The sequence below is a fragment of the Nomascus leucogenys genome, chromosome 11, assembly GCF_006542625.1.
Source record: "Nomascus leucogenys isolate Asia chromosome 11, Asia_NLE_v1, whole genome shotgun sequence".
Taxonomy (NCBI): Eukaryota; Metazoa; Chordata; class Mammalia; order Primates; family Hylobatidae; genus Nomascus; species Nomascus leucogenys.
Window position 1 is genome coordinate 63,123,258 of NC_044391.1, and position 26,823 is coordinate 63,150,080.

The 26,823-nt window shown below is 37.8% G+C and overlaps 1 protein-coding gene across 22 annotated transcripts in view; it reads left to right on the forward strand.

Annotated features, from left to right (window-relative positions):
- Positions 1 to 26,823, forward strand: part of PPHLN1 (periphilin 1) — a 125,322-nt gene that overhangs the window by 34,867 nt on the left and 63,632 nt on the right. For 13 of the 22 annotated variants that reach the window (XM_030822651.1, XM_030822654.1, XM_030822660.1 and 10 more), the window contains one exon: positions 16,333 to 16,544. In XM_030822651.1, coding sequence (XP_030678511.1) covers positions 16,333 to 16,544 — 212 coding nt within the window. Of the gene's footprint in view, positions 1 to 16,332; positions 16,545 to 26,350; positions 26,408 to 26,823 lie in introns of all 22 variants that reach the window. The other 9 variants (XM_030822656.1, XM_030822658.1, XM_030822648.1 and 6 more) reach the window with 1 other exon arrangement.

The window sequence follows — 26,823 nt, forward strand, 5'->3', positions numbered from 1 at the left end:
TCCATTCTGTCGATTGTCTTTTTACTTTATTGATAATGTTCTTTGATGCACATTTTAAATTTTGATGAAGTCCAATTTATCTAATTTTTTTCTTTTGTTACTCATGCTTTTGGTGTCATATCTAAGAATCCATTGCCAAACCAAGGTCATCTGTGTTGTTTTGACATGTCCATGTCATTCTTTGGTCACCTCTTTCTGACACAAGATGTTTCAGTCTCTTAGGCTTCTCTGCCTTACTCTAAATTCAGGTGTTTCTCCAAGGAGCACAGGCCTTCTATAGTGGAGAGTGATTTTTTGAAGCGAAGAATCTGAACACACAGACACACACAGACTTTTACTTCTGCATTTATTTTTATACAGTGTTTATGTGTATTCTTGACTATGAGATCATGGCAATACCTTCTCCTTTATTGCATACTTTTATCTCCTTTTTCCATCTATGGGAAATCTGGCTCCCAGTTGTTAGGAGAGACAGTCCTCCATGGGTGTCTTGCACTCCTGCACATCTTGCCAAGATATGCAAGACCCTGGTCACTCATTATTCAAGGTAGTTCTCAGAGATGTGTTTGTAATGAGCAATCTTGAAGGCCAGAGTAATGTCTCCCTCTTTGTCATACAGCAGGCTTGCTTATTGCTTGGTGTAAAAACGGTAGGTTCCTTAAGTTCAGTGTTCCTCAGTTGTGACCCACACCCACTGCATGTGCCACATTTATCTAGGCTTATATCACGTTGCCCCTGGACTTGGTACCAGAACGAACTGACACAAACATACCAATGCTCGTGTTGCTATGCTATGAGTGATAAAGTGTTTTCTCTGACCCAGAAGTCTGCTAGGATCCAGGAAACAGTAACAGTCTAATTTATAACCATGTAGGTAAGGTAAAGTCAAATTCCAGACCTGACACCAGTATCATCACTGTGTTTGTTCACACCCCTAAATGTGGTTAGGTTATTACCCTGACCCCGTGAGTTTTCCTTCTTGCTCTCTCCAGCACCTTTTTAAAAATTAATTAATTTATTATTATTATTATTTTTTTGTAGTTTGCCACCACTGGATGGGTGTTACAGGGCCACCTTGCTTCCACACCATCTTCCACAGGCCTATTACTGGCAGTGGAACGTTATACTCTAGCTATTTTTTTTCACTTTGTTATGTGTTTCATGTTGTAGAACATACTTTATAAATCTAGTATGCATGTATTAGTGGTTTATATTCAAATGTGTTTTACTAATGGAAGCGTGGAATCATTGGAAGCAACTGGATTAAATAACAGCTAATGGAAGAAAAGAGAATGTGTCAAGTTTTCTGTCATTTTCCCTGCTGCCCACTCCCCACTGCCCCGCCCCGCTCTGAAAGTGATCACTTTCATATTTGGGCATGCCTGGTGAAGTTATCTACATTTCAAGTGTGTCATCACCAGCTCATCTTGTTTCTGTATTTACACAATGATTATATTGTCTATTTTTTCAAAACATAGATGAAATTCAGAATATATCAGGATTTATTTCATTTTGTATCAAAGAAACATGCCATACTCTACCAAGAGTTAGTGACTTAGAATGAGATTGTTTTCAGGTCATTTTTTTCCCCCTGTAGTTATGAGATCTTATAATAAACCTTAGCGGTCGGGCACAGTGGCTCACACCTGTAATCCCAGTATTTTGGGAGGCTGAGGTGGGCAGATCACTTGAGGCCAGGAGTTTGAGACCAGCCTGGCCAACATGGCAAAACCCTGTCTCTACTAAAAATACAAAAATTAGCCAGGCATGGTAGCACGTGCCTGTAGTCCCAGCTATTCAGGAGGCTGAGGCGTGAGAATTTCTTGAACCTGGGAGGCGGAGGTTGCAGTGAGCCAAGATTGTACCACTGCACTCCAGCTTGGGCAACAAGAGTGAAACTCTGTCTCAAAATAAAATAAAATAATAATAGTAATAAATCTTAGGACGGAACTGATTTAAAGTATTATATAATGTTTAAAAATATGGAACAAGAGTGTCATCAAGTGGCCAATATACTTTATTTTTAAATGCTAGGGGCTGGGTGTGGTGACTCACGCCTGTAATCCCAGCACTTTGGGAGGCTGAAGTGGGAGGATAGCTTCAGCCCAGAAGTTCGAGACCAGTCTGGGCAACATAAGGAGACCCCATTTCTACAAAAAAAAAAAAAAAAAAAAAAAAAAAAATTAGTTGGATGTGGTGGCATGCACTTGGTACCTTTGGAAGCTGATGTGGGAGAATTGCTTGAGCCTGGGAGGTTGAGGCTGCAGTGAGCTGTGATCACACCATTGCACTCCACCCTGGGTGACAGAGTGAGACTCTGTCTCAAAAAATTTTTTAAAAAGGCCAGGCAGGTGGCTTATGCTTGTAATCTCAGCACTTTGGGAGGCCGAGGCGGGTGGATCACTTGAGATCAGGAGTTTGAGACCAGCCTGGCCAACATGGTGAATCCCCATCTCTACTAAAAGTACAAAAATTATCTGGATGTGGTGGCATGCTCCTGTAATCCCAGCTGCTCAGAAGGCTGAGGCACGAGAATCACTTGAACCCGGGAGGCAGAGGTTGCAGTGAACCGAGATTGCGCCACTGCACTCCAGCCTGGGTGACAGATTGAGACTCTGTCTCAAAAAATTAGAAAAAAAAAAATGCTGGGGTACTTTTCTATATTCACTTATGGAAATTTTTGATTAAATAGTGTTCAGTATTTTCATACTTACTGATTTTTTTTAAATAGAGTAGATTTTCTGTTTAATTTTACTGTAGCAAGTTTTATCTTAGGCAATTTACTGTTTGACAGAAAACAATACTATAGAACATCTTTGGTTTAATTCCGTGGTACAAATGTTTATATGTAGGGCACCATGCTTATATCACCAACTTACCATCTAGAGAGTGAAATGAATGCACAAGTAGATAACATAATTTGAAACAGGGTGAAGCTGTGTAAGTGCTAGAGGAAGACAAAGCAACCCTTATCCTGTGCTGTGGTTTTAGAAAAAGTTCACTGTAGGAGCTTTATCCTATTAGCAGTTACTGCTAAGAAAATACCAACTGCTGAGAAATATTAACCAGGTAGGGAGAGGAGAGGTAAAGTAAACTAATGTGATTGTAGTTTATTTTGTGTTCAGTGTAGAGGACGACTTTTAAAGATGGCACTGGAGATTGAACAAGAAATTATGAATATCTGAATTGGAGAAGGGGAATTGGGATGGAGAAAAAGTGTTAAATTTGACAGATACCTAGGAAGTAGAAAATTAACAGGCATGCTTGTTGGATGTGGAAATAAGGCGGAGAGAAATATCTGTATTTTTTATTTACTGTGTGTATAGTATATATTGCTATATATAGGAGGAATGGTTTCAAGGGAGGAGCTACATTCAAAATTGAGATTGTCCAAGGAGATGTAGTTAGACAAGAGTGATGAACTATAAAGTCAGAACCCTGGGCAACACCTTTATGATTGGGGTGGAAAATAAAACTTTTGAAACAGTATATTTTGGGAGATTGAGGTCATCAATTATAAAATACTGAGTGGAATTGAAAACACAGTAGAAATTAGAGACCATGAAGCTATAGTGGGACCAATCTGTTGGTTTGTGGCATTTTTCTCTAGTTATGGCAATCCAACTATATCTGTGAGGAAATCAGAGATTTTGGAATTGATTCAGGCTTTGGGTTGGCTAAGATGATACATCAGAATTGCAAGGGCAGGAAAATTTTTGTTATTTATAGAGTGATCCAAATACTGCCCTTTAGCCTGAAAGGGCAGTGAGTAGAATGGGGTTCATTGATTGCTCAAAAATATAGGAGACTAAGGGCATTTGTAAAGTGGAGATGGAGTTATTGTAGGAGTGAAAGAAACTGAAGGATAAGACATTGTGATTAGAGTGTGAAAATGCAATAAAAATCTAGCTGCAGAACACCCCGATAATGAATGGCAGAGTTTAGGATTTACACATATGGCTAAAGAATTGTGAACAGAGAGGAGATGGTCAATCTACATGAACCTGCATTGCACAGATTATGTGAATTTTGAAAGTCATCCATGATGTGGGTAGGATTGTGGTAACAATGTGGACTGTGCCATTGTGTTAACTCCTTTAGGGAATTCAAGGAAGTTACCGGGAGGGTGGTAATGTGGGGTACAGTAGGGTGGCATGAACTTACATCAGGAATTTTTTGGACATCTCCTGTTTTCTTAGGAGATGGAGGATTTAGAGGTTCATATAGCCCAGGCCTTTGAAGTAGGGTTCTCAATGTGTGTTTACTACTCAGGAGCTTGATGGAAGGTAGTATTTGTGTTCAAATGCCAGGTCTCAAAGGAAGAAGTTAGAGGGGTTGATTCATAAAGAGGCCGAGGATGTGAAAGCGTTTATAAGGCTGACTTAAATTACTGTGTACACAAATACATTCACTACACATACAGTACTTATAATGGTTGCAGGTAAACAGGTAACATATTTGTCTGTGGTGATAATGCTCTTATTATCCTATATTACTTGTAGACTTAGAGTAGCCAGGCAGAGAACGGAAATGAATGCCAGATTGGAGCAGCTGCTTCTTGTTACCAGCCGATCTTTGCTATTTGGGTATGTAAGCCCAGCATGGCCTGCCTCAAAAGGAGTCAGAAATCCAGATTTTTAAAATGCGAAATCTCTCGATTTTTTTGTTGTTCACAGCTAATTAAAAGCAGAGTTTTTACCCCAGAGTTTGCAGTCTCTGGGGTAGGGTAACAATCTGAGACTCTGGAATGAAGAGCCTGTAATATAGTTTGACTAATACAGTGGTTCTCAACCCTGGCAGTACTCTAAATCTCTGAATTATGTGGAAGGCTTTTTTTTTTTTTTTTTTTTAATGCTACTGCCTGGGTCTCACACTTGGAGACCTCATTCCGTTGGTCTTGGGTGAAGCCTGGGCATCAGTATTTTTTAAAAGCTCATCAGGCCAGGCACAGTGGCTTGCACCTGGAATCCCAGCTACTCAGAAGACTGAGGTGGGAGGATTGCCTAAGGCCAGGAGCTTGAGACCAGCCTAGGCAACAGAGTGAGACTCCCATCTCTTAAAAAAATAAAATAAAATAAAAATAAATAAATAAATAAATAATAATAAAAGGGGGCTCATCAGGTGATTCTAATGTGAAGCTAGACCTGAGAACCACTGGTCTAACAAATAGCACGAAGTGACAAAGTCCAGAAACCACAGGATCATGTTAACAATTACTTTCTTGGCCATGTTCTCTCAGTTATGGTAACTTTATCTCTCTGTATCAATGGCAGCAATTCCCTTTACTTATGTTTCTAAAACTTGTGTCCATAAAAGTCACTTAGATGCTCATTATAAGTGAAGGTGTTGAGGCTTTATCTCGAGATTCTGATTCAGTGAGTGGAGTCTTGGAATCTGTATTTTTAACAAACCCACAGGGTGATTGTGATGCAGATGGTCTGGAGGCTGGAATTTTGAGAAACACTGACCTGTATTTTGTCTTCTGATGACTGACACATCTGTATCTTTGGCTTTGGCTTTTCTTCTGAACTCTAGATCTCTATTTCCCACTGCCTATTAGACATCTTCACCTGGAATGCCACATGTTTTCATTGAAATGCTTGCAGTGACTGCTGCCTATTCTTCACACTCCCTAGGCACATGATTAGACCACATTTCCTAGCCATCCTTGCAGACAGGTGTGGTCATATAACCAACCTAGCTCCAGTGGAATGTGAATAGGAGCTCTACCTGTATTCTTCTACACACATTTACCTCTTCTTTTTTTTTTTTTTTTTTGTTGCAGGGTAAGCCTTAGAGTGGAATGACATCAAATATGTGACCTTCAAAGCCACATGTTGAAATAGTAGAACAGTGGTCACCCTAGGTCCTTGGATAAAATTGCATGGGGCAGAGTTTCTCACCTTCCTGGGATGCCTTGACTCTTTCGTCATTGTTAGACTTCTTTTGTGTTTGAATCATTATATTTTTTGGTATTTTTGTTTAGTAATTTAGGCATATCTTACCTCTATAAGAGCAGGCACTGTTTTAGGTATTAGAGATCAAACTGTGAATAACACAGATAAGATTTCTTTTCTTAAAGAACATGTTCTAGGCTGGACGTGGTGGCTCACGCCTGTAATTCCAGCACTTTGGGAGGCCGAGGCGGCCGGGTCACCTGAGATGGAGAGTTCAAGACCAGCCTGGCCAAGATGGTGAAACCCCGTCTCTACTAAAAATACAAAAATTAGCTGGGCATGGTGGTGTGTGCCTGTAATCCCAACTACTCAGGAAGATGAGGTGGGAGAATCGCTTGAACTGGGGAGGTGGAGGTTGTAGTGAGCTGAGATCATGCCATTGCACCCCAGCCTGGGCGACAGAGGGAGACTCCACCTTAAAAAAAAACAAAAAAAGTTCTAGTTGGAAGATCTCTTAGTCCATATCTTATGCCTAGAATACTTTTGTTTGTTTGTTCTACTTTTCCTAGAATACTTTTAACTGTAAACATGTGATTTTGTGGAAAGAACCTTGAACTTGACCACACCAAACTTCTAATCTGAACTCAAGCAGGCAGACAGGTGTTTGATTTTTTGATAGGATAGAAGAAGAGGTGATATGGAAAATTCCTTAGCTTAAGTTGCAGTGCCCGTGCTTTTCCGTTTCCACATTTAAAATAAAAGATATTTGAGGTTGTACTTCACTTATTCTTAAGCTTGCCTTGCTAATTACCAGGCTGCTTTCTCAAAATAATTCTTGAAATCTTAATTCTTTTTGGAAGTCCCTGTTGACTGGAAACGAAGTAGCCAATATTTTATGTCAATATTTGTGTATATTTGGATGTGGGAAGGAGAGAAAAACGAGGTTCAGAATAAGAAGTAAATGCTTTCCATCTCCCCACTCTTCCCTTCCCTTGTATCCCTTTCTCCCACTTTGTCAAATTTTACTCATAACCGGTGAACATATATCTGCTGACACTGAGGGTTCTATCACTGCTTACCTGGTTTGACGGATGTGAGGGGCTGGAATTACCTTGGGGATTTGTATTAACAGGAGAATCTGAGCTTCAAAAATCTGCTTTTCAAATAAGCATCTAAAGTAATCTGCAATCACAGATGGTTCAAGGACCACATTTTGAGAGACAGTGCCTTATGGGGTGTTAGTTCTTCCCTTCCTCCATTCTCCTGATGACTTTGCGTCTTTTATATGCCAGGCAGTATAGCTGAAGTGTTTGCGATATAGCCAAAGACACTGTCCTAACTCTCAGGCTGTGTACTCTTTAATAATAAAAAGCATCAGTTTCATCAGATGTGTTTTTTGGAGGCCTCATAATCCTGGTTGTATTGTTATTTATATTTCTTCAAAGGCCCTTTTTGATTCGTCGTATAGTTCATTGTATTGAATGCATGGTATCATACATGTTGATACCGTCATTTTCAACATAGCTAGAAACCTATAGTTTGAAGGCTTTTGTTGTAAGTTTTCTCTCCATGGTAAATGGACCTATGTCTTACTTGCAGTTTTTACCTGGTGATTTATGGAACAGTATTAAAAATATGTCCAGACTTTAATATACTCTTTCTCTATTTAGCATGCTTCAGGGTTATTCATAAAACAACAAAAAAATTCTTAAAATCGAGATGATACTTGCACAAACAAAATTATACAAGTTGATACTGAGTGGTTTTTACAGCTAACCGCTAGTATTGGACACTTTTTTTTTTTTTTGAGACAGAGTCTCTGTTGCCCAGGCTGGAGTGCAGTGGTGCAATCTCGGCTCACGGCAGCTTTCGCCTCCCAGGTTCAAGTGATTCTCCTGCCTCAGCCTCCTGAGTAGCTGGGATTACAGGCACACACCACCACGCCTGGCAAATTTTTGTATTTTTAGTAGAGATGGGGTTTCACCATGTTGGCCAGGCTGGTCTGGAACTCCTGAACTCAGGTGATCTGCCCTCCTTGGCTCCCAAAGTGCTGGGATTACAGGTGTGAGCCTGCGCCCAGCCTTTCTTGTTTTGTTTTTGTTTTTGTTTTTGTTTTTGAGACAGGGTTTCCCTGTCCCTGTGTTGCCCAGGCTGGTCTCTAACTCCTGGGCTCAAGCAATTTGCCTGCCTCAGCCTCCCAAAGTGCTGGAATCACAGGCCTGAGCCACTGTGCCCTAGTTGTGAGTTGGCATTTTAGACACAGGTTTTAGAACTTTCCTGGAGGCTGAGTGAATTTTTTTAAAGATTAAGTGTCTACTTAAGCTTTATCACGAATAATATGCAACACTTGGGTTTGGCTAGCAATCACTAGGGATTTAATGGTCCTAAAAAGGGAAATACTACTCTGGCCCACAAATCAGGGTTAAACTTTTAGGGTCCACACAGAGATAAAATATTAGATAGGACTGCAAATATTATACTTTTCTGACTGTCAGAACACCTTTCTTATCTTCATGAACAATTTTTTTTCTCTCTGTACACATCCGTACATTCATGTCTGTAAATATCTGACTTTTTCTAGGCTTAGTTTCACAAAATGTTGCAGAATGCTTTTAATTCTTTCTCATTCTTCTCATCACAATTAACTGTTGAACATAGTTTGCACTAGGTTTCAAATGTCAACCATGAGAGTTTCTATATCTGAGGGAAAAAAGAAGAGATTATTTATAAAGAATTCCACTAATCCATAAATGAGAAGGGTATCTTGATGTTTATTACTGTTTAATTTTCCTTCCAACACTAACAGAGGTACATATACAGCTACTATGAATAATGGTGAGTACTCTGTGAATACTCTCAGATACTAGTGCACATGATGTTAGTTTTACAAAACAGTTGAGTCCTATTTCTGTTAAATTTTTATCCCCTAGTATAAAAACACAATTTATGATAAATCAAGTAAAAATGAAAAATCAAAGTCTTAGTTTCTTTTTTTTTTTTTTTAATTAAGACACCATGGAAAGGTCAAACTAAGCAACTTTATGTCTTACCTTACATCTAAACAAAATCCTTTCCTAGATCTAATTCTTTGGCACAGTAACTGGTTAGAGGAGATCATTTGCCTATTTAATAGAGAAAACTTATTTTAACTTTGTCCTTAAATATTAATATTTAGTGAGGTGATATTTTTTGTCTGTCTTCCATTGAATTATCTTCATATCGTTTGTCTGTTTTTTATTAGTGTGTTCATCTTATTCTTAGTGGTTTTGCTAGCATTCATTAAAAGATTAAAAGTAAATCATTATTATTATTATGTTTTTGAAACAGAGTCTTGCTGTGTTGCCCCAGGCTGGAGTACAGTGGCACGATCTTGGCTCACTGTAACCTCCGCCTCCTGGATTCAAGCGATTCTCCTGCCTCAGCCTCCCAAGCAGCTGGGACTACAGGTGTGCACCACCACGCCCAGCTAATTTTTGTATTTTTAGTAGACACAGGGTTTCACCTTGTTGGCCAGGCTGGTATTGAACTCCTTGACCTCAAGTGATCCGTCCCGCCTCGGCCTCCCAAAGTGGTAGGATTACATGTGTGAGCCACTGTGCCCAGCCAAAAATAAATTATTAAATATTAATATTTAAGACTGGCATTGATGTTGAAATTTTCTCTTTTAATTGGAAATTTGCTTTAAATCTAATTCTAATTTTCACCTTAGAGGCCTTTCTGTATATAGTTTATACTTGGTATTTTGATACAAAATGGCTCTTCCTGTATACTTACAAATTTTTTTTTTTCTTACAGTTGTTTTGGGTGGATGGGGGGTCTTTTTCTTCTGTCTTTTCCATCCAAACATTTAGCTTTTCAATTCACCTGAATTTATCATGATATGTGTTATAATAAGAATCGATTGCTTTCCTCCCCAAATTGTCTCAGTTATATAAAATATTTTAAAGCTTGAGAATCCATGTATTCATGTAAGGTTAAAAATGTGATAACTGATGATGGAAAGACTAAAACCTGAAATTGTAATCTAGATACCATTCATGTCAGAATTGCTGTGTCTGGAGAGGTTAGGAAAATGAAGCTCAGAGAGGTTAATTAGAATAAGGTCAAAAGGCCATATATAAGTAGATGAATTAATTGTTGAATCTGTATCTGCCATTAAGGAGTAATCTGAGATGTGGAACTCTAAGTAAATGTGTTTCTCAAAGTTATTTCTCACAGAACCCCCTTTTATAGTAGAATGGGAAATACTAATATTTTGTGGATTAGTGTTCTGTGCAACATATTTTAAGAAGGGCTTTTCGTCAGATCTCTGGTAGAGAACAAAATATGAACCAGCCAAAACATTTCTATCATTAATTAATTTTTCTTTCCAAAATACAATTAAACTTTTAAAGCACAAAAATTTTAAGATATTGGTAAAAGATGAGGTGAAAAAATCCATACCTTTCTTGATATTCTGTGGGAAATATAAAGCTGTAGGTAGCCTCTTTCTTCTTTAATAAATTGTGCTTGAAAACTTTCAGGAAGTGCATAATTATTTAGATTAGAGATTGACAAATTACAACCCATAGGCCAAATCTGGCCAGGTGTCTGTTTTTGTAAATAAAATTATATTGGAACACAGCCATGCCCATTTGTTTATATGTTATCAGTGGCTGCTGTTGTGTCAGAGGAATGTTGAGAAGATGTGATGGAGACCATATAGCCACAGTGCCTAAAATATTATTTGGCTTTTGAAAGAGCAAACATTTTCTGACCCCTAGTTTAGTGAGCTGCATTTTTGCCTACTTTACTTCATATGTTTTATCTGTATAAAGACTCTTTTACTGAAGTTCTCAGCATTTCATCCTTTGTAAAGTAAGTTCCCTGGGAAGTCAAGCTGAAGTCTTTTTCTAGAAGCTTTATTATGGCTTGGTTTTAAACTCTTAGAGACATGCAAGATTCCATAGTTTTGCTTTCCTGAATGACATACAGCTATCAGGCAGTTGTATTGGCATGCCTGGCTCTTTCTTGCTGCAAACCTTTTACTGGTTTAATGGAAGTAATACCAGGGTAATAGGGTAAATAGACATAGCTAACATCTTTTGAGTGCTGTATGCCAGGTTCTGTTCTGAATTTTTAACATATATTTTGTTTATTCCTCACATCAACTCTGTGAAGTAGGTATTATTATTTTCCTCACTTTATAGTTGAGGGAACTAAAGTTTAAGGAGATTAAATAACTTGGTCAAGGTCATCCAGTTGTTAAGGAATGGAAGGAGATTTGAAATTTTTCCCCCAACTTACTTGCCTCCTAATTCCTCGATTCTTGAGATGAGTTCGGGCATATTTCTTCCTCCTCATTACTTTCTCCAAGCCTCTGTTTCCACATCATCTTTGGACATCCTCATTTACACCACCCTGTCCTACTGTATTCTCTGATGAATTTCCACGAGTCCATTCCTTCTTCCTTGATGATTACAATTTCTGACTCACAATCTTCTCTATCCAATCTGCCTCTGTATCCTGATTTAATGCCACGTTTAACTCGAGTTGTTTCTTGTATTTTTGAACTTTATATATCCACAGGCATGGCCAGGCCTTACTTTCATCACTGGGAATTGTTTTGCCTTTGTCGTGAACTCTGAATTTCTGCTTTCTGACTTCTGAACAGTTCACTTACATACAGCTCTTACATGCTAGTGAGGTTCTTTAATTCAGTCCTTTTTCACGTTTCATGTGCATAGGAATCACCTGGAAAGCCTTATCCAGAATCCTGAGTCACACCCTTAGAGATTCTAATTCAGCTGGTGGGGGTTGATGCCCATGAATTTGCATTTCTATCACCTTTCCTGCAAATGCTGAGGCCGGTAGGTCTATGGACGTACATTTTGAGAAGGATTGCTCTAATTAATGCTTTGCCCCAGAGGATCAGTAAAACTTTCTAATCTGCCTAAAGCCTCCATTCACATTCATTCTTTCTTTACTTTTTTGATGACTTCTGTAATTACTGAGACAAAGGCCTTCTGATGAGAACTCTGTTGTATTTTATTTTCTTGAAATAAGAGTTTTTCTATTTACTCTTTTCATATTCTTCTCTTCTACTTAGTCCCTTTGTCTCACTTTCTCCAGTTGACTTTTGGCTCCTTCTTTACCATTAACATTTTTGTGTCTTGGGTTATCAGTTTCCCCTTTTATATTGAATTGGCTTTTTTCTATCAGCCTTCAGTAATGGTCAAATAAGCCCCTTTCCTCAAAATACCATTCCCTCCCATCTTCCCTCCTTCAGCCTGTTTTGGAAGAAAAGTTATGGCTTTTAACTTCTTCACTAGCTATATCTTAATTTCTTGCAATCTGCTTTGGTTTCCAGAATTTTACTGGACTCTTGGACTGACAGATCAAATGACTTCTAGGTGTTTTTTGTTTTGTTTTGAGACAGGGTCTCACTCTGTTGCCTAGGCTGGAGTGCAATCTCTGCCTCCTGGATTCAAGCAATTCTCCTGACGCAGCCTCTCAAGTAGCTGGGACTACAGGCATGCACCACCACACCCAGTTAATTTTTGTATTTTTAGTAGAGATGGGGTTTCACCATGTTGGCCAGGCCTGTCTGGAACTCCTGCCCTCAAGTGATCCATCCCGCCTTGGCCTCCCAAAGTGCTGGGATTACAGGTGTGAGCCACCTCGCCTGGCCTGGTGTTTTTTTTTTTTTCTTTTTTTTTTTGAGACAGAGTCTTGCTCTGTCACATACACTGGAGTGCAGTGGCACGATCATGGCTCACGGCAGCCTCTCCTGTGAGGTTCAAGTGATCCTCCCACCTCAGCCCCCTGAATAGCTGGGAGTACCAGTGGGTGCCACCTCACTCAGCTATTTTTTAATTTTTTGTAGAGACAGGCTTCTCTGTGTTGCCTATACTGGTCTTACACTCCTGGCTGGGCTGAAGCAGTCCTCCCACCTCTGCCTCCCAAAGTTCTGGGATTGTAAGCATGAGCCAGTGCACCTGGCCATCTCCTAGGTCTTAAATGCAGTCTCCCCGAGACTTGCAGTATTTGATACTATCATTTCTCTTTTTAAAAGTTTTCTACATTTGCTTTTCACTCACTGCTTTCTTAAGGTCTTACTGTTCTAACTACTTCAGTTCTTGTTCACATAGTACTTTAATCTGTTACTGCTTTTTCTAAAGTTTGTGATGCTTTTCCCACCATCTAAATCTGTGCTGTCCAGTGTGGAAGCTACTAACTGCATGTACCTTTTGAGCACTTGAAATATCGTCAGGTTAGACTGAAGTATTCTGTAAGCATAAAATGCACACTGGATTTTTAATATTTAGGTTGAAAAAGAATGTAAAATAGTTTACCAAATTTTTTTAATGTCAATTACATGTTGGTAACACTTTGGATATATTGGGTTAAGTAAAATAAAGTGCTAAAATTAATTTGACCTGTTTCTCTTTACTGTAGATATGACTACTTCTTCTGTGGCTTGGCCATATTTCTGTTAGATAATATTAATCTAAATCTCATCTTTCCTTAAGTCCTGGATCAGTTTTCCATCTATTTACAAAGTTACCTTTGTAACTTTGTACCAGCCTTCTTAAACATTTGGTCCTCACCCCCTCTCACCCTACCCCCCTTTCCCAATATACTTAGCTTCTTCAAAGCAAGAGTAATTCCCTATAGTGCTGTTCATATAGTGGACACTATATACATTATGTAACACACACACACACACACACATATCTGAAAAAATGGCTAATATTACCACTTTATCAAAAAGGATACTTATGAAAATTGAGGCCTGTTGTGATGTTTTTGCTTAAATTGGTGGGGAGCAGAAGAAGGATCGATGTGAAGGGGAGAAGAGACATTATTCTACTCTGAGCTATTAACATTTGACACTTGACATCCCCCAAGTGTATCCTGCCACCTCAGGCCACTGATAGCTCTGTACTGCTGTGATTTTACTGCCATCTGGTGTCAGATTAGGAAACTGTAGTTCAGCATTTTGTCTCTTCAGTAGAGGAGGGTAGGCTCTCTATCCTGTAAGCAAGTTACCAATAAGAGCTCATATAATTTCAATGTAGGAAACCTTTATTTACCTTGTTGGAATACTCTTTCCTTGGCTTCCATGATAAATGCATTCTCCTTTCTAATGTTTCTCTGGCTGTTCTCCCATTCTTCGACAGCCCATTTCTCTCTTCATGGTAGAGTTTTTTAGCCCCATGTTCTAGGCCTGCTGTTCGTTTTTTCCTTTGCTTTCATCTATACCAGGCTTTAAGTACTGCCTATTTACAGACAAATTTATATTGATAGCCAAAAATTTCCTCTGAGTTTGAGACTAGTATCTTTAGTTGCTTACCTAGATATTACACAAACATCTTAAATATAACATGCTCCCATCAAAATGTGGACCTCTCACCTGCATCCTCATTTCTCAAATTTATTTTTCTCATTTCATTAATCTATCATGCCAAAATTATGGGAATCAGCTTGGCATCCTGTCTTTCACACTTTATTAGTAAAACATTAACTACATCCCATTAAGTCTAGAGGGTGTATTCTTGTATATGTAAAATTTGTGACCCCTCGCCTGCTCCTGTCCCATCTAAGATACCACTGCCTCTTGCCTGGACTAAGTTAGGTTCCTCATTAGTCTCTCTACATCCATTCCTGACTGCATTCACATGTTTTATGTATATTTGTCTAATGTCAGCCTCTCCTATTAAACCGAGAGTTCTGTGATGGCAGGGACTGTGTACATTTGGCTCACCATTGGGTCCCAGCACCTCACACAATTTCTAAAACCTGTTTATTTAATACCCATATCACCACTCTGGCTAACCAGTGCTGTTGGTATGACCCTTGTAGTTTTAGTGACTAAACTAGTGCTAGAATTCCTTAATGCTCTATTTCATTATTAGTGTTCTATACCAGTTCATTTACCATAAATGAATTTAAGCTATTTTCTGCTTTTTCCCAGGGAAACTTACTTGTGTCTGAAGGGACAATATATTTGGGGTATTAATCAGCTAGTGTTCAAATGAACTTTAGGACAACAGCCTATTTATATCTTATGGGCTGCCAATCAAGATGCTGAAATGATTTTCTAAGCACTTGAAGTTGTATGCTATTGGTTTGTCTCTTAGCACTCTTCTCTCTGAAATTTAATATTCTTTAATGTTGCAGTACATTTGTTAAATCATGGATTAAAACCTGTTTGACTCTTAGGTGTTCTTTTAATAGAGGCTTAGTTGATGATGGTTTCATTTAGTAATTTTGATTTGGTTTGACATTTTAAAATGGCTTTGCTCTATAAGGTTTTACTACTAGAGCTTACTTGGTGCTTTGAGTTGGTGGTATTTCTCAATAAAGAAATTTAATTTATAAAAGTAGAGGTGATTTATACAAAGTAGTTATTTAGAGATGGGCAACAATCTATGTACTGAGGATGCAAACTCAGAGAGCAAGAATTTATTAGGTATATAGCAGGGTTTCTCAGTGTTGGCATTATTCACATTTTGGACTGAAGAGTTTTTTGGTGTGTGGTGTTGGGGGGCATGTCCTGGGCACTGTAGGAAATTAGCAGCATTCCTGGTCCCTACCCATCAATGGTACTCTCCTCCCCAGTTATGATAATCAAAAATACATCTAGACAATGCCACATTGTCCCTGGGGTGGGTGGGCAAATTGCATATCCCTTGAAAACCAGTAGTTTCTATACTTAGAAGGGGGTAACTGGCCATGAAGTGTCTTACTTGGGAAATCTTTGGCATTTCTAAGTGTTTTGGAGAATGTGGTAGCTGTGTGGTGTATTGTTAATGGCAAAGAGAAATGGAGACTATATGACAGTATGTTTTTTACATTTTAGAATTTGTGCTTGCCTAAAATAAAGTAACTTTTGCATTCAGCCACCTGGTTCTGTTCCAAACTGAAAAAAGGTACATTCTAAATCATATTTCACTGATACTGTTTCATTTTGTTAGCTGATTTCAACAGTTAGGTAGTGATAGAAAAAGAGAACCAAGAGTACAATTTTTTTTCTTTTTTTTTTTTTTTTTGAGACAGAGTCTTGCTCTGTCGCCCAGGCTGGAGTGCAATGGGGCAATCTTGGCTCACTGCAAGCTCTGCCTCCCGGGTTCACGCTGTTCTGCCTCAGCCTCCCAAGTGGCTGGGAACTACAGGCACCTGCCACCATGCCCAGCTCATTTTTTGTTTTGTTTTGTTTTTGTATTTTTAGTAGAGACGGGGTTTCCGCATGTTAGCCAGGATGGTCTCGATCTCCTGACCTCGTGATCCGCCCATCTCGGCCTCCCAAAGTGCTGGGATTACAGGCGTGAGCCACCATGCCCAGCCCCAGGAGTACAATTTAAAGAATAGCTTATAATCAGAGCTTTTGCCATTGTGCTTGTATATAGAGGAGATAGAGTATAATTAACTTATGTTTTTTTTTTTTTCAAAGGGACATGAGAGATGGCTTTAGAAGAAAAAGTTTCTACTCTTCCCATTATGCGAGAGAGCGGTCTCCTCATAAAAGGGACAATACTTTTTTCAGAGAATCACCTGTTGGCCGAAAGGATTCTCCACACAGCAGATCTGGTTCCAGTGTCAGTAGCAGAAGCTACTCTCCAGAAAGGAGCAAATCATACTCTTTCCATCAGTCTCAACATAGAAGTATGTATTTTAAGACTTCATTTTTTCTCTCACAGTCTCCTCTGATGAGAATGTACTGAGTCAGATTTCCTTGTAGGTGTAAGAGATTTATTTTTTAAACTTTTTATTTTGAAAAATTTCAAACTTACAGAAAAGATGATAGAATAGTATAACAAACACCATACACACACATTTTTTTCAAACTATTTGAAGTGGCATTCTGCATGACACTTACCTTTAATTTCTTCAGCATGTAAAAGAGGTTTTTTTTTTTTTTTTTTTTTTTTTCAGAGTCTCGCTCTGTCTCCCAGGCTGGAGTGTAGTGGCACAATCTTGTTTCACTGCAACCTCCGCCTCCTAGGTTCAAGTGATTCTCCTGCCCCAGCATCCTGAGTAGCTGGGAATACAGGTGCGTGCCACCATGCCTGGCTAATTTTTGTGTTTTTAGTAGAGATGGGGTTTCATCATGTTGGTCAGGCTGGTCTTGAACTCCTGACCTCGTGATCCGCCCACCTCTGCCTCCCAAAGTGCTGGGATTACAGATGTGAGCCACTGCTCCTGGCCAGCCTTGTAAAATTTAGAGTGAAAACCTCTCTTACTCTTTTCCAACCCCCAATTTTATTTTATTTTCTTTTTATGTTTAATTTGGCATGCCTGAACCTACATGGCATTCTGTACAATCTTAGCATGTCATGCTGGCTGAGTTGCTTAGTATGTGTTTGAGTAAATTAATGACACAACTACTTTTCTAGAGAAAGCATTCTTATCTTTCTAGACTCTGCAGCCTGCAGTAAAGCTTGTTCACAAAACATTTCCTTGTGCCTTCTATGTGCAAGGCACTGTATTAGTATTATACAATGATGTCCCTGTCACTAGGGAACTAGAATATATGCATATATTTCTTACCAGCTGATACCAACTTTGTCAATATGTTAATATATATAAAATATAACTTTGATACAATAATTATTATGTCATAAATGAATTGACATGAGCATGTCAAGGTGAGAAAAATTAATTCACACTCTGGGGATGTAAGAACATGTCATAAAGGAGATGACATTTTGGGCTCAGCCTTATTTCAGATTTCTACAAGTAAAGAATTGTCTTCTAGTTAGAAGGAATTATGAGCCAAGGTGCAGAAATCAGAAAAGTCCAGGATATTTCCTTTTCAACGTCCTTCTCATTAACTGTCTTTTTTCAAATAATAGGAGTTTTAATTTAACAGCCTTTGCTTCTTACATGATGAAAGTGATGGAAAACCGTTTGGAGTCATCAGATTGTCTTCCCTTGAAGCTGTTGCAAGATTCTTGAGTTTAGCAAACATTTATTGTCTACTATTTGCAGAGAGAGAGTGGGGCTTCCCAAAAAACATATTTTTGGATACAGGCATATTAATGATGATGCAAGAGATAAGAAGGTTATTTTAAGGATTTGAAACAAACACAGGCTGGGCACAGCAGCTCATGCCTGTAATCCTTGCACTTTGGGAAGCCAAGGTGGAAAGATTACTCGAGCCCAGGAGTTTCAGACCAGCCTGGGCAAACATAGTGAGACCCCTGTCTCTCAAAAAAGAATTTAAAAAATTAGCTGGGTATGGTGATGTATGCGTGTATTTTCAGCTACTCAGAAGGCTGAGGTAGGATTGCTTGAGCCCAGGAGGTTGAACCTACAGTAAACTGTGAGCACGCCACTGTACTCTAACCTGGGCAGCAGAACAAGACTATGTCTCTAAAAATAAATAAATAAGTAAATAAATAAGCCACTTCCATATATATGCCTGATTGTCCAAAATGTGCTTGGGACAGTTGTGGGTAACTGAAAGTTTTATTGTGGAGATTAATGTTAACAAGTATACAAGTATTTTTTCTTTTGCTTCTATATACCCCATCCCTACCACAAAAAAAAAAACCTTAAGAAGATAAACAATCTGTAAGCCAAGCTTGTCCAACCCCCTGTCCTGCAGGCCGCATGCAGCCCAGGATGGGTTTGGATGCAACCTGACACAAATTTGTAAACTTTCTTAAAACATGAGGCTTTTTTGCGATTTTTTTTTTTTAAGCTTACCAGCTATTGTTACTGTTTGTGTCTTTTATGTGTGGCCCAAGACGATTCTTCTTCCAGCATGCCCCAGGGAAGCCAAACGATTGGACACCCCTACTCTAAGCTCTAATGAATGCTCACATGCACAGACATATCCAAAATTAGCCAGATACCATCTAAGACCCTTAAAAATTTTTTTTTTTTTTTCTGAGATGGAGTCTTGCTCTGTCACCCAGGCTGGAGTGCAGTGGTGCGATCTCAACTCACTGCAACCTCCACCTCCCGGGTCAAGCAATTTTCCTGCCTCAGTCTCCTGAGTAGTTGGGATTACAAGTGTGCACCACCATGCCCAGGTAATTTTGTATTTTAGTAGAAACAGGGTTGCACCGTGTTGGCCAAGCTGGTCTCGAACTCCTGACCTCAAGTGATCCACCTGCCTCAGGCTCCCAAAGTGCTGGGACTACGGGCATGAGCCACTGTGCCCTGCCCTTACGACCTGTTTTTGGGATGTGTATGACTTAAATCCATATCCAATAATGATTTTCATTAAAGAAGAAGAAAGTATCTTTGGAAACTGATTATAAAAACTTTTTAACAAAGCATGAGTAAAAGAAGCTTGAGATTCTTACTTGACAGCTTGTAATGAAGTTATTAAAGATAGTTATTAGTGAATTAGTCTTATTTTTATCCTCAAAAACAAATTTTGGGGGAGAGCATCTTCTCTCTGTTGACCTGCTTTGGGCCTCTTAATGGCCAAAACTCTTAAGATCTTGAGATGAAATGTGGTTGAGCCATAATGTGATGCTCCTGTCTTTGGATCTCCAATATCCTTCACTCATCCTTTGAGGGCTCATACCTTTAATATTTGGAGTAATTTAAAGATAAAGTTGGTAGACTAAAATATGGGATAAATTGAATGAAACAGAGCATATGACTTTGTTAATGCCTGCATCCATCCATCTATCTTTCTTTCTCTTTCTTTCTTTCTTTCTTTCTTTCTTTCTTTCTTTCTTTCTTTCTTTCTTTCTTTCTTTCGTTATTTAGCTTTGAAAGTAAAGTTCTTTAATCAAGAAAAAGTTTGTTCTGGGAAAACTCCATTTTCAAGTATTCCTTAACTACTTGGGCTGAACTGTGAAAATTTTTTCTATTTTCCCTTCCTGTTTTCAGAATAGTTACATAAGATAATCTTGCAAAAAAGTTAATGGAGGTCATATTTTAAACAACAAATGGGAAAAGTAATTATTTTACCTATTTCAGATACCAATTTTTGCATTAAATCTAAATGTCACAAATATTGCAGCACCTGGCTTTTCTTCAAAAGAGGACTGAGACATGGGGTTCTTCACTTATCAGTCACTTAAGCTGGGATAATTAGCCACGTGTTAAAATTAAGTTTTCTAGTATAAATTGAAATTTTGACAAAGACTTAAAATATTATTATAAGTATAAATAACAGGTTAAAATAATTATGCCCTCATTTAAAAAAATTAATTTTTTTCCTTTTTGTTCACACTTTTAGATTAATTTTTCCTATTTTAATGATCATTATTGGTTTGGCTATAGTGATTTTACTACATTTTAAAATTCAACTGCTTATTTCCCATTTTGTGCTCACATACATACACACACATTTAATTAAATCTCTTCTACTTAGCCTTTTGAGTTAATCTTATGGAACTTTGTACTACTTCAAGCTAATTATCCTTCTAAATCCAACTTGTTTTCATCCTGTACTTTACTTGCAAGAATATTCTTACTATAACTTAGTTGGGCTGACCTGGATATGCGATATTATTTTTAGTTCCTTTTTGTTGTCCATGTTCACATGCTAGCAGTACAGATTGTCCCAGTTAACCTCATTTCCTTTCTCCCTGTGTATTATGATACTTTCCTAGGTAAAATTGTTTTTTTTATATTTACCTTGTGTATTTTTCACTTGAAGTTTATTTTTATTGTAATTAATCTAAATATCTCCACATTTGTCAATTCTAATACTTATTTTCTTTTTTTCCCTCTTTGAAATGATCCCATGCTTTCCTATCTTATGCTTGTCATTTGCCTTTTGTTTAAGCTGTAACATTAGAAGTGATGAAAAAATCACTAAGTTCAGTCTCCCACACCCATTTTTTGTTAAACTATTAGTACTTCTTGTGTTAAATTTACTAAATCACAATCCAGTTCTTTTATGTAGCTCATTCTTTATAAAAGAATTAAAATCTTCTTCAGTAACATCTACTTAATACTAGTTATTCTTCTTAGAGCCCACACTTGAATAGAGCCGTATATAAAGATATTTCTTCCTTTTGTGTTGTAACCTGTTACATATTGGAGGAGTACTATCATATTCTTCATGTTTTTTTTTCCAGGTTTATTTTGCTGTTCCTTTTATTTGTCATGTTCCAGACCTTTTGCTTTCCTATTTTTCCTTCTGTTTCTTGTAATTTGTAACACCAGAAGTGAATTTTTATTTTAGCAACCACATTTCATTACTGGATTGTAGGCAACTGAAGCCTAAGCTATTTTCACATATAATACCATTAAACAAAATGCCTCTTAGGCTGTACTTTTTCAGATGCAATTGTATGTGTGTAGTTAATGCATTAAAAAAAAAAAAACTAGAAATGCTACATTTTATCTAATTAACTTTGGCTTATTCTGTCTTATAGAATTCTCAAAATCTCATTTAGCGATTCTGTATATTAGCACCTGATAAGAACAGCTTGTATTATCTGCGAATTAAGTATGCTGGATGTGTTTTGTATCAGTTGTTAATAATTTATGTTGAGGAGCATAAGGCCAACTATGGAAACCTCTAGAGATCTGTTAACCTGAATCTTTTATCAGCATTGTTTGTTGTTATTCAACAGTTATGATCCCTCATCTTTACTATTATCTTATTTTCATTTCCACTTGAGAATCTCAAGGAAGACCCTGTCAGGTGTTTCTTGAAACTCTTAAGTTACAAAATATTTCTTCTGTCAAAACAGTCACATAAAGATTATCTTGCTTTGTTGTTGTAAATCCACTGTGGCTCCTTGAGATGAAACTATCTCTCTGTTAATTCATTCTAAACATTTGCTAGGGATTAATCCCAAATTTACCAGAGATGCTTACATATTTAGGTTCTGTGACATTTTGGTTGAATTTTAAAATACTTTTACTTTGCAAGATTTGCAGGTTTATTGTTTATTTTGTTTGTTTGGCCGTTGTTTTTTTCTGTAGCTCTAACTTTAGGCCTAGCTTCCCTTATTTTTCTTATGTCAACAGCCATTATTAAGAATAGAAGGTATTTTTTTAAAAAATACTATTAGTCATTAGTGTTTAATTCTTTCAAAAAATACATCTAAGACAACTGAAAGTGTACAGTAATTAAAAGTACTGTTTTGAGACAAGTATATTTGGAAGATAGAGTCCATTTTTGAATGTCAATCTAATAGAAAAAGACATATGTCTTAAGAGCGGTTGGCTATGAATAAAATCTGAAGTCTCCATGAATTTTTTGATTATAGCTGAAATTCTTTTTTTTAAAAAAACTATTCTAGACTTATATAGTCGAAATTCTGATAAAATCTTGAAATTTAGTTCTGCTTTTAGGTGAAGGCTTTTCTTTGCAGATTCGAAGAGGTAATAGGAATATAGAAATAAGGATTTATCATCAGATCATGTATATTAGGCAACAGGAAGAGGGGATAAAGTCATTCTCTTAGCAAAATATCCTAGCATTTCTTGGTTTGAAGCCCACTATGTTGTGTTTAATACTTAACATCTCTTAATCAACAAACATATATTGAACATAAATTGTTTGCCAAGCAAGACAGATTCAATCTCTGCCCTCTGAGTTTATGATCTAGTCGGAAGACAAGCAAGTAATTGAATAGGAATAAACATTTTAGGTGACATCTGAAGGCTTAGTAGAAGGTGAAGTATGCTAGTGAAGAAGGTTTATGGGGATGAGTTACATCATGTGGAGTCCCTAAAGTATAATTTAATAGTTCCCTGAAACATTTTAGGCCGTCACTTGATCTAGACTATTAATGCACTGTTGAATTAGATTCTATAACATATTCTTCTTGTTTGAGGATCCATTGTTTACTTACAAGAGAGCTTTGGCTATGAGTTTTCTAGCTAAATCCTTGGATTATAGCTATAGCTTCTCTGGCGTCTTAATGATCAAGGTTCTAAAACAGAAATCAATTAATGCCATATGCATAGGCATTTATTGTATCCCCGTTTTAGGACTTAGTATATTCTGTCAGTAGCAAACGTTCATAATGTGTGCAGATGATGTTTTCCTCATATGTTTAAAAATGAGCTCATGTGGTTTTAGCTGATGTGTTAAAGAACTCTACTCGGAAGTGTACTTCCAAGTATTCAGTCAGTTGACCTTTGCTTTAACTTGTTGCAACTCTGACTTCCAAAAGATGGATCTTGAGGGAAGCAGAGGTGATGCAATGCTTTCTCTACCCCTCTACCTGTTTCTTTTCTCTGTCATTTTTTGGTGTCTTTAACATGAGAACATTTTTCTTGTGTCTCTTCATTTTCTAATTCATATGTTCTTGAGTAAGTCAGTAGATCTCTGAGAAACATGTTCTTCCTAACCAAGAGTCCCAAATTCCCACATCTTCATCCATGATCCAGTAAAAAATTTTCTCATCATCTGTGTAGCCACATTTTCATTTATTTATATCTTAATTTCTCTTCAAATCTTCAGCTGTTGAAGAAGAGATGAATGTACTATCTGTGTTGGTGAAGTTTGTTTCTTGATGAGACTTGCACTCAAATATACCTGTTTTGTCCTTGTTTGCCAAGCTCTGCACTGAGAATCTGATAGTTTGCAAGACATAGCCCCTAACTTTATCATCTCTTACGATTATGCTGTTTTTTTTCCCCTGCAGTGTCCTTTTTTCCTACCTGGGTTATCAGTGATGAATAGCACTTGATGTAGGATTGGATAAATTTGGTTAGATTTATCATTTCTTTTAGCAGGAAAACAAAGCAGCAAGAAAGTGTATTTCTAAAAGATCCTATTAGATTGCACTCAGCCATTGCATTCAAGGAGTCACCAAATACTTTGAAACTCTTGCAGAACTTCCTAAGTGTGTTGTGGAATGTTAAGCTGCTTCTCCAGCTTTTGATTTCACCTCAATGGGAAAAACATTATATGGAACCAGTATTTGAAATTCCTTTTTATTTCCTTTTTTTCCATTTATTCTTTCACTCATCAATATATAGACAGGGATTTTGCTGTCTGTACTGCCACTTTCAGAATTTTTTTTCTGGTTTCTTTCCTCCATCCTAATGTGGAACTCATTTTCTTTTGCAAGTCACAACAAAGGCAGGAATGTTTTCAACCTTTTTACCTTGCTGTCAAGCAGGGAGGTAGTGTCTGCTTACAAAGATCATGTGTGAGATGAATTTGAGGTAATGGCTAAATAGCTAATGAGTAGCAGCCTGTTAGTTAGAAGGTAGAACAATGAGTGAAAGAGGCAGATTTTAGAGACTTTTGTATTCATTGTATTGTTTGGAGCCAAATAAAAATAGAAAAAAAGATTAAGGTTAGTAGGAACACTCACGTTTAAGGAACAATAACCAACAAAAACGAAAGAGGAAGGGGTAGCTATGAAGATGTAAGGGGGCAAACAGAAGTACAAAGATACGAAAAACAAATAGCAAAATATTAAGAAAAACTTGTTTATAAATCATTAAAGTGCTATAGTAGAGGATAAGAAGAATGAGACCTTTTAGTTTTAATACGAGCACATCAGTGGAAACTTTGGGATGAAGAGTTTAAGTACAGTGGTGGTGTTTCTATTATCACTTGTTGTGTTACAAAAAAAAAAAACCCAAAACTTAGAGAATTAAAACAATAACTACTTACTTGTTCATGACTGCAATTTAGCTGGGTAGTTTTACTAGTCTATTAGAAGACTGTTAAATAGTCCAAGCCTACCTAAGACAATACTAATGGGAATCTGTAATTATATGTGGTAATGCCTACAGCGTCTCTGAAGTTTGGAATCAAAATCAAACACATCCACAGTGGTGTGTTGGTAAACTGACTCTCCAAGGCTAAAAAGATAAGATTTGTAGCATTTGCTGATATCTGTGGAGTGTAGATTCTCATCATAGTTCAGCTACCTACATGGAGTAACTGAAGACAAAGTTTCAAAGGGATGCATACGATTCACTCTCAGGAGCTAATATGAATTGGCCTAAGGCTCCAGTACCTTTCTCTGAAATATCACCGTTATCTCTTGATTCAAGAAAAAATTTGAGGCAGCTTAATGAAATAAACACTCAATAAAATAGGATTAAATAAGTGGAGGAGGATTTTATGTAAAAGGAAAACAAGGATAGGAAAGTAAAAGTAAGAATAAAGTTGGTAGTACATGAAATAAATGCCCATCATAAGGCTCTGAACAGTTGCTATAGGTGAACTAAAGGTTTGGCCAAAACAAAGCTAAAAGAATCAAGAATAAAGTTAGTAGTGCATGAAATGATTGTCCATCATGAGGCTCTGAGCAATTGCTGTAGGTGAAGGTGAACTAAGGGTTTGGCTGGTCGTGGTGGCTCACGCCTGTAATCCCAGCACTTTGGGAGACTGAGGCGGGTAGATCACGAGGTTAGGAGTTCAAGACCAGCCTGGCCAAGATGGTGAAACCTCGTCTCTACTAAAAATACAAAAAAAAAAAATTAGCCAGGTGTGGTGGCAGGTGCCTGTAATCTCAGCTACTTGGGAGGCTGAGGCAGGAGAATTGCTTGAACCTGGGGGGCGGAGGTTGCACTGAGCTAAGGTCACGCCACTGCACTCCAGCCTGCACAACAGAGTGAGACTCTGTCTCAAAAAAAAAAAAAAAACAAGAATCAAGAATAGTGTTGACAGTGTACCTCACATAAAAACAAATCAGCTTATCAGGAGAAACAAAACTTGCTGGATGCCAGAGAAAGATCAGTGAATAATGAGAAAAGGATACTGCATCCTCAACATTATTGCAAAAGTAAGATGGCAATATTTTCATGATGTTTCTTGAAACATTTTAAGGCAAGATGCTGATAGTGCCAAAACAATTCAGAAAAAATGTTATTTTCTCAGAAAAAAAAATGTAAGATTGGCAACTTGGGATCTGTAGTAGAAGGATTTGAAGTCATTGTTGTGGAGTTTGTATCTTACTGGAAAAATACCTGGGAGCCCTGACTACTAGTATATTTAGGCTGTTTAGAAAGATTATTCCATCCATATCATTAAGAATTTGCAGACAAGGAAGCTAACAAAATATTTCAAGATTCTAAGTGTGGGATAATTAGGGGCTCAACCATTGTCCTTTTTTAACTGGTAGGGATGATCCATCTTTGATTTTTGACCGTGTATGCAGGTGTGCTCCTTTCCCAGGCCTTCCAGTGTCAGCTTTATGGATGGAGAGAATTCGACTAGGTACTTTCAGTGATGAATAAGATGTGATCTTTGTCTTCAACTTTCAATGTCTTGTCTTGCTATGAACCTTTTCTCATTCCTTTCTGCCCTTGTTATCCTTGACTGGTCTTATCCTGACAGTTCCCATTGGCTTCTCGCCTTAAACTGATATTTTTTTTCTCCCATTATTTATTCCCCTTCACTGGTGATTGCTCAGGCAGCCCAGCTTGAAAGTAGGGTAGAAAAGACTTTAGGGTCACCAGAAAATGCTCAGAAGCCCCTGTTCTCATCACTCCTACTTCTGAGTTCTTCTCTTCTTCCTCTTGGGCACAGAGGTGCTGCTGTTAATTCCTCCCTGCCCACCTTTCCATAGAGTCCGTGCGTCCTGGTGCCTCCTACAAACGGCAGAATGAAGGAAATCCTGAAAGAGGTGAGTTTTGAGCTAGACTCTGATTTGGGATTGTGAAGGGGTGGGAGACTTGAACTGATAGCGGTTGTGGAAATGGGGAAAGTGTATAACTGCTCCATTAGTCTGTTGTGAGAACCAGAGTTAAACAACAGTAGACCTAGGTACTAGGATACGGGGGGCATCTGTGGGCTGGTATCTGGGCTAGCCATTCCTGGTTGGGAATAGCCATTCCATAGGAGGCTGAGATCTGTAGAATAGACGGGCCATTGGAAGATAGGACCTGACAACAATAGGATCAAGTGATTTCTATTTACTTTTTTTGTGCTCTTTCTTTTGCCATTTGTATCACTGTTTTCTTTATCCTTTGCTGCTTGCTTTCTGCTCCCATTGTTGCAACAGGAATATATGAATATATGTGGGTATATGATAAATCTCCT